This window comes from Chiloscyllium plagiosum, chromosome 9 (assembly GCF_004010195.1).
Source record: "Chiloscyllium plagiosum isolate BGI_BamShark_2017 chromosome 9, ASM401019v2, whole genome shotgun sequence".
Lineage (NCBI taxonomy): Eukaryota > Metazoa > Chordata > Chondrichthyes > Orectolobiformes > Hemiscylliidae > Chiloscyllium > Chiloscyllium plagiosum.
In genome coordinates this window covers 84,224,041-84,232,893 of record NC_057718.1, presented here as the reverse complement: position 1 = coordinate 84,232,893, position 8,853 = coordinate 84,224,041, and the positions used below count along the sequence as shown (strand labels likewise).

General features: G+C 38.8%; 1 protein-coding gene across 3 annotated transcripts in view; it reads left to right on the top strand.

Annotated features, from left to right (window-relative positions):
* gemin6 (gem (nuclear organelle) associated protein 6) overlaps positions 1–7,887 on the top strand; it is a 10,116-nt gene extending 2,229 nt beyond the window's left edge. For 2 of the 3 annotated variants that reach the window (XM_043696397.1, XM_043696398.1), the window contains exons 2-3: positions 2,511–2,664; positions 7,329–7,887. In XM_043696397.1, the coding sequence (XP_043552332.1) occupies positions 2,537–2,664; positions 7,329–7,713 (513 nt within the window). In that variant the 5' untranslated portion in view covers positions 2,511–2,536 and the 3' untranslated portion in view covers positions 7,714–7,887. Of the gene's footprint in view, positions 1–2,203; positions 2,300–2,510; positions 2,665–7,328 lie in introns of those variants that run through there. The other variant, XM_043696399.1, reaches the window with a different exon arrangement.
* The last annotated feature ends 966 nt before the right edge of the window (positions 7,888–8,853 follow it).

Below are 8,853 nucleotides of genomic sequence, written 5' to 3'. Positions count from 1 at the left end.
GTGATGGGGGATGGAGGTGTATAGGGACTGGATGTCCATGGTGAAGATAAGGCATTGGGGACCGGGGAAGCGAAAATCATGGAGGAGGTGGAGGGCATGGGTGGTGTCCCGAACGTAGGTGGGAAGTTCTTGGACTAAGGGGGACAGGACAGTGTCGAGGTATGCAGAGCTGAGTTCGGTGGGGCAGGAGCATGCTGAGACAATGGGTTGGCCGGGGCAGTCAGGTTTGTGGATTTTGGGCAGGAGGTAGAAACGGGCATTGCGGGGTTGTGGGACTATGAGGTTGGAGGCGGTGGATGGGAGATCCCCTGAGGTGCTGAGGTTATGGATGTTCTGGGAGATGATGGTTTTGGTGGTGGGAGGTGGGGTCATGGTCAAGGGGGCAGTAGGAGGAGGTGTCCGCGAGCTGGCGTTTAGCCTCAGCGGTGTAAAGGTCGGTCTGCCAAAGTACTACCGCGCCTCCCTTGTCTGCCGGTTTGATAGTGAGGTTGGGGTTGGAACGGAGGGAGTGGAGGGCTGCACGTTCTGAGGGTGATAGGTTGGAGTGGGTGAGAGGGGTGGAGAGGTTGAGATGGTTAATGTCGCGGTGGCAGTTGGCTATGAAGAGATTTTTAAGTTTAGCCAATAATTTGGTTCACTTGCCACGCTGGGTGAGGTTATCATGAAGGACTCAGCTTCTTTGTTTTAGACTATCTTTGTGCTATCAGCAAATTTAGCATATCTTTGGTTCCCTTATCCAATTCAATTTTATAAATTGTAGAAAGTTGAGCCCCAAGCATTGATCTCTGTGGCACACCACTTTTTAATTTTGGCAATAAAGTACAATGGCTAATGTGATGATTTTTGTTTTTAAAATGTCCTGTTTCCAATACTTGAATTTAGATGCTTGTCTCAATGTGTTGTTAACCTGTAGAGAAGGTGACAACCTTGTGGTAATATTGTTGGATTGTTAATCCAGAGACCCAGGTAATGTTCTAGGGACCCAGGTTTGAATCCTGTCACAGCAGATTATGGAATTTGAATTTGATTTAAAAATCTGTAATTAAGAATCTAATGATGACCATGAATCCATTGCTGATTGTTGGAAAATCCATCTGGAAATTATTTATGGAAGAAAATTGCCATCCTTACATGGTCTGGCAAAGTAGTTGACTTTTAACTGTCCTTTGGGCAATAGATGCTGGCTCAGCGAGCAATGCCCTCATCCTGCAAATGATTTTTAAAAAAGAACAAGAAATAGTCCTTGGAACTAGGATTATTATCTCTGTTGAGACTTTCACAGCCCCTGTGTCTGTATAGAACAGAATATGGCTGTGTACTGATGTAAATTGGCAACTATTTTAATGAGAGTTTCTGTCACTTTATTTCAGTGAAATGAACTTTTTTGAAGTGTTGATGTGCTATATAATATATTAATTTTTAATTATATCTTAACACCACTATAATTTCTCCTGTTTGTGTCATGTTTCATTTTTGTTAGTCTATCATTTTTGCATATTAATTAAAGCCTCTACATTCTGTTTTTATATTCCTTGTTAATATTCATTTTAGTTTTTTTCCCCTTTTTCTATTCCTGTGTCATCCTTTACTGCTTTTCATGAGGCTTGACAATATTGGAAGTTTTCTTTAAAGCTATTACTATCCTTAACTTCTCGCTGCTGTTGAACCACTTTTCCTGAGGAGACTTATTTTGTAAGGAAATGAATACTTGTTCACAATTATGACATGCTTATTTAAATATTTGTCATTGCTCATTGGCAATCATATCTTTTAATCTAGTTCCTAATTTAGCCAACTTGCTGCCTCATACACAAATTCGTAGCTTTAATAAAGATCCTAGTTTCAAACTTGAATACGTAACTCTCAAGTTCTGTCATCCTGATCACTCTTCTCCAGAGGTTCCTTAACTTTAGGATTATTCATCTTTTCTCATTACACAAAATTAGATTTAAAATAGTCTGTTTCTAGTAGTTTTAGAAAATACCTCAGATGCTCAAACTTCAAAATTACTTAACAGGACTTGGAAAACCAAATTATTTAAGAGTAAACTCCTGTCCGATTATTGCATTACCCGCTTTTCTAATTTGTTGATTTTTAAACTCCATCTACTCCATCCCCGTTGTAATTGCTATTGGGAAACTTCCGCTTTCACCAGGGGCTGTTCCTTTGTTTAGTGGCAGTCCCAATAGCACTGTCTGAAGAGTTGGTTTCTATAATGTGTTGAATGGTTTCTTATTCTCTTGTTCTTCAGGATTTTGAAGGCCTGAAAGGGGACGAGCTGTTTAATTTGAGAAAAAAAGTATATTACATTTAACACACTTTTATTTCCTTTAATTTTATGATGCTTCATTTGGAATGAATGTACATGGCTTTTGGATTTAATGATTGAGTGAATGTATTCTATTTTCAGATTTTTACTTGAAGAAAATATGTTACAGTTCACAAAGATCTCTCATAATGATATGAAGAGTGCAGTGTTTTATGATTTGTATATTTTTGTGTTTTGATAGATTGGAAAAGCAGGTGTACTGTGAATATGAATGAATGGATTACACAAAAACCTTTGGAATGGGAAAAATATCTGAACAAAGAAGTAAAAGTCACTGCAGATGAAAAAAATACTTACCAAGGTTGGGTCTTTACGGTCGACCCTGTATCAGGAAGGCAAGTGAAATTTGATATCATCTCTTGAAACTCCACCCTATTTTTTTCTAAAACTATCAACAAAACATTTTATTAACTTTTCTCTCATATTTGTAGCTCCCCCTTAAATATATTTGTACTTACTGCATCTTGTCACTTACATAAATGATTTGGTTGCGAGCATAAGAGGTACAGTTAGTAAGTTTGCAGATGACCCGAAAATTGGAGGTGTAGTGGACAACGCAGAGGGTTACCTCAGATTACAACAGGATCTTGACTAGGTGGGCCAATAGACTGAGAAGTGGCAGATGGAGTTTAATTCAGATAAATGCGAGGTGCTGCATTTTGGGAAAGCAAAGCTTAGCAGAACTTATACACTTAATGGTAAGGTCCTGGGGAGTGTTGCTGAACAAAGAGACCTTGGTCGGAGGCTGAGGGGTGTGCTTATAGAGGTTTACAAAATTGAGGGATCTGGATAGGGTCAATAGGCAAAGTCTTTTTCCCTGGGGTCGGGGAGTCCAGAACTCGAGGGCATAGGTTTTGGATGAGAGGGGAAAGATATAAAAGTTTTCACACAGAGGGTGGTACGTGTATGGAGGAAGTGGTGGAGGCTGGTACAATTGCAACATTTAAGAGGCATTTGGATGGGTATATGAATAGGAAGGGTTTGGAGGGATATGGGCTGGGTGCTGGCAGGTGGGACTAGACTGGGTTGAGATATCTGGTGGCCATGGACGGGTTGGACCGAAGTACATGCTGTACATCTCTATGACTCTAAGTGCACTCTGGGGAATTCCTTATTGGGTTTGTAAGCGATCATCCCAGTTATAGCCCTTAGTTTGGGTCTTCCATTTGAGTGGAAACATCTTCACTATGTTTTCCCTATCTCCAATGTGCCTGGACCTACCAGGTCCTGTGCTACTAAAATGTAATGGGCAAACATCACTTGTCCTACTTGAGATACCCACTGTTTCAATAAGTCCAAATCAGAGGAATTATGTCTTGGTTTCCACCTGTCACAGTGCCAAAATGGCTCTTGCCAAAGTCACAAATAGCATCATGTGATGTCATCCTAATCCTTCTCAACCTGTTTTGCAGACCTGGACAGGATTGCCCACACCATTCTCTTTTAATCCTCTCCACTGGCAACAAATTGGATAAAACCCACTTAAGTTAATTCCATTCTTATCTATCTAATCGCAGCTTCTCATTCACTCTTGCAACAATATTTCTGTTCTATAAAGATCTATCTTTGGCCTGTCTTGTTTCTTATCTACATGCTGTACTTTGGCAAAATGTTCTGAATGTGCAGCAATCGTTTTCATATATACACTGATGAAATCCAGCTCTGCCTCACCATCACCTTCCCATCTGCTAAATTTTCAACCTGCTGAGCTGACATCAGAATTAATCATAAGAAATTAGAAATTTCCTCGAATTAACTATTAGAAATACAAAAGTCATTGTCTATAATTTTACAGAACAGGACTGTGTGCAATCTTGATGTCACATTTGACCCCAAGATGAGCTTTCAACTCCATTTCCATGTCATTACTAACCTGCCTATTCTATCTCCATGATATTGCCAGACTGTGTCCTTGTTTCAGCATGTCTGTGGAAATCCCTCATCCATACCTTTGCTATCCCTACACTTGACTATTCCATCATGTCCCTGCTAGATTTCAGATTCTATCCTGTGTCAGTTTGAGGTCATACAGAAGTTTGCCCATCTCCTTATTTCTATATGTATTTTTAATCCATTGCTTTCTATATTGACTCCTGATCAGGCAATGTCTTGACTTTACAATTCGTATCCTTATTTTCAGATATTTTCACCCCCATCTCTGTAATTTCCTCTGGCACAAAATCATCTGAAATAGATATTTTCTAGTCAACCTGTTCAGAGATGCTATTACATACCTCTGGAGCAGGTGGGAATTGAGCCTGAATCTCCTAGTCCAGAGGTAGAGATATTGCCACTGTGCCACAAGAGTCCTTACGACATCTGAAATATCTGCAGTCATTTAATTTTGGCCTTCTGAACATTCCTGGTTTTGTTTCACAATTAATTGCCTTGCCTTCAGCTGCCAGGGCTCTAAGCTCTGAAACTGTCTCTCTCAACATCTCCACCTTTCTTCCCAGAGGCATTCCTTGACCAAGCTTTTTGACTATCTGACCTAATACCTCCTTACATGGTTAAATGTCAAATTTCACTTCATAAAATTCAAGTGAAGCATTTTAGGATGTTTTATTACCTGAAAGGAACTATGTAGATGAATGTTGTTCGGACAATGTTGTTGGAATTACACTCCAAACACAGTCTTGCAACTAACAGTGAATCACCGTTAACTTGTGTGTACCCGCAAGATTCCGAACATTTTGTATTTTTTTTCATGGGCTGTGGGTATGTCTTGTTAAGGAAGTTCTAACAATGTACTTAAAAATAACATACAAATTAGATAAAATCAACATGGTATTATGAAAAGGAAATTGTGTTTGACAAACCTGATAGAGTTTTTGAGAATGTAAGTAAAAGGATAGATGAAGGAAAACAATAGGCATTATATACTTGGATTTCCAAAACCTATTTGATAAGATGCCAAAAAAAACAAGATCATGGAGTTAGAGGTAATATATTGGCCTGGATAAAAGAGTGATTAATAGTTAGGAGTCAGATATTAGAGACAAAGGGGGCACTTTCGAGTTGGCAGGAAGGAGAATAGTGAAATGTTGTAATGTTCAGTGCTGAGCCATCAACATTACATATTAATGACTTAGAAAAAGAGACAGTAGTGTGGAAAAAAAATTTGCTGATTTGACCTGAGTTGGAATATCAATAATTTTAATCAACCTGTCCAGACATGTTATGACACATCACTGGAGCAGGTGGGACTTGAACCCCAGTCTTCTAGTTCAGAGGTAGGGACACTACCACTGCACCACACAAGCCCCGGAATAGGAGCTGGCTTCGAATAGAGCTTTGAGGTCATAAAGAGGCTGCATTGAGATGTAGTCAGTTTAAGTGACTCGGCAACAAGCTGGTAGAGCTGGCGTGGGAAAGTGAGTGATTATTCACTTTATTAGTAAGAGTAGAAAAGCAGAGTACGTTTTTACATGTGAAACTTGTAAATGTCAATGTTCAGAGGGACTTGGATTACTGATACATGTTAACATGCAGGTACAACAAGCAATTAGGAAAGTAAATGATATAGCCTTTATTGCAAGAGATTAGAGTGCAAGAATGAGGAAGCCTTGCTACAATTGCCTGGGGTTTTGGTGTTGTTGTGGAGAAAATGTAGAGAATCACCAGGAGACGCAGAGTTCTTCAAGGAGTAGGTCTTTTATTTGCAAACAAAAAACCGTGACACTCAGAAAGCAAATTCTTGAATGCCCCCGAACCTCAGGGTCCGTGGCTCTTTATACCTTTCTTAATCAATTTTTTGTGAGCTTATCAGCATGTCCAACTGTTAATCAAAATTACCTCACTCCAGCTATACAATAAACCAATTATGTTAATTTCCATTATCTCCCTCTTTCTGCCACGATGGTTTTTCCTACATTCTACTTAATATTATTCTAATGTCACAATTAGAGATATTTTACTATCTGCTCTAGAACAATGGTCTTTCATCCCTGACCATACTGTCGTGATTAGATATTTTACTGTCAAGGGTCTCAAGCAAGCTGACTCTACTAACTATTAATTAAATATTTAATGTCATGTCCCAAATATTTATTGTCACAACCTGCCATGATGATATTTAGCAGGCGAGGCTGACTTTACTAACTGTTGTTATCTCATCCCACCATATTGACCTTTCAGCCTCAACCTTACTCTGCTAATTGATGTAGGAGCATTCCACTATTCTTATCCCATCCTGGCACAGTGACCTTTTGACAAGTGTAGCCCTTGCAACAGATTGCCAGTGGTCTTCATGCTTTAACCCTTCCCAGGTTTTTATGCTCTTTATTTTCCATAGTGTCCATATTTAAGGAAGGATATGCTTACATTCAAGGTGGGCAGCAAATGTTCACAAGATTGGCGAGGAATCAGTTGATGTAAGGATGAGTGGATTGGGCGTGTGCTTTGGAGTTTAGAAGAATGAGAGGTGATCTCATGTGATTTACAAGATTCTGAAAGGGCTTGATAGGATAGACACTGAAGGGTGGTTTCCTCTTGCTGGGGAATCTAGAGCATGAGGGCACTATCTCAGATTAAGAACTGAGATAAAGAGACATTTCTTCACTTAATGTTTAAAATTCTCTACCTAAGTTGTTGATGCTCCATCATTTGAATTTGTCCAAATCTGAGATAAACAGAGTTTTGGGTCTCAGGAAACTAAGGAATATGGGGAGCAGACAGGAAAGTGAAGTTTAGGTTAATGAGTAACCATTATATTATTAAATTATGCAACAAGCTCAAAGAGCCATATGATCTACTGTTACTTATGTTCTAACGTTCATAGTTCCAGTGAGTTGACTCAGAAAAGCAAGGTGATAGGGACAGTTCAGGCTAGTCGGAACATCTGCGGTTTCAATAATTGCTGAGTAGAATTGAAGGTGCCCATTTGGCTGTAGTTATCTGTTTGGGAACCAGTATTTCTTCTGCTGAAACATGGGCAATTTCAGTTGTTTCTTCTACCTTTGCTAGTTGTGCTCAGTAACCAATTTGATTTTTATTTTAGCATTGTTCTGGTCAACTTCGTGGATACAGGGAAGGTATCTGTTGTGACTATTATGGGCCATGCAGTTCAGACAGTGGAACTGATGAGTGAAGGAGAAAACATCACAAAGGAGAAGCTATCTGCCTTATTTATGCCTGTGGCTGCCAAGATTTACAGCAACGAGGAGCTTGAACAAAGAAAGTCTAGCCTTAAATCTTGGCTCGAAAAGAATCGGATTCCTGTTACAGAGCAGGGGGACCAAAACAAGTTGCTATGTGTGGCTGGGGTATTGACAGTATCTCCACCATACAATCCAGAAGACTGTAACAGCTCCAATGAAATTATCCTATCCAGAGTTCAAAGTCTCATCAAATGTAACCCAAATGCAGATCAGAAAACTGATTGATTGAAAGGGAAGTTATTAAATATATGTTTCTTCTTGTGTATATATGGCATCTGTTCTTCAACACCTTTGTTAAAACATTAGATGTACTTCTATTATAGGTCCCTAGCCTGATGATGATTTGGTGGTGTCTCTTTTTGCTGGTCTGTAGAATAAAACTAGCTAATCTTATCCAAATTGATGTACCATTTCTGAAAACCTACTACTCTTAAATGTCTCTGGAATCATTCTACCTCAACAATAATCCTGCTCAGATTGTTTACAGAAAAACAAACCAAGAGAAAGAAGTATTATTTTCACCCATCTTTAGTGATGAAGGTCATCAGATGGTATAAGTTCTGAAGCTGTTCTGGTTATAACAGAATTGTGATCTCCCATGTCATCCCATTATCATCATCTAATTATTTGAAGGTTTTCACAGTGACAGAGGTAACATTTAAGAAAATATTTACAGTTGCATCATGTGCTTTTTAGAGCAGGTTTTTAACAATTGCTATCCTAAAGGTGTACCTTAAACAAACTGTTAGGTCTCAACATTGAGCAATGCATTGTCCATCATCGGGAGGAATGACTGGAACAGGTGCAGGAGATAGTTTTTATATTTATTTGAATGACGAGATATATAAGTAGTGAAGGGTGGAAATATGGGTGATATCTTAATGCTCAGATAATCTGGTCAGATTATTATTTGTAATAGGTCAGTATATGTTAATATTTTTGATGATTGGCCACTGCAATCAAATAATCAACACCAAGAATATTAGCAAGTAAATAAATTGCAAGTAAAAATCTGTCTAATTAGCAGTAAGATCATTGCCACTTTACATAACTTCCTCTTTGATCAGATTCATTGATTCCTCCAAATGAAGGGTAAAATATGCTGTCAAATGCTGAGCCCTACCAGTTCTTGTTAGGAGTAATTGCTCAATCTTTCCTACAGTGCATTTTCACTACCATGTCATGGTATATCTTTGAAGATGCTTCTGGTGCAGGACAAGTACAAATCTCAAAAATCTCAATTTTTTTTTAGATGATCAAGACAAAATTCATGACTTCCATTCATCTGTGTTGATGTTTAGATATGCAGTAAGGCATTTAAACAAATCCCATATAGAACTGATAGCATACAGGATGTTTTGGCAG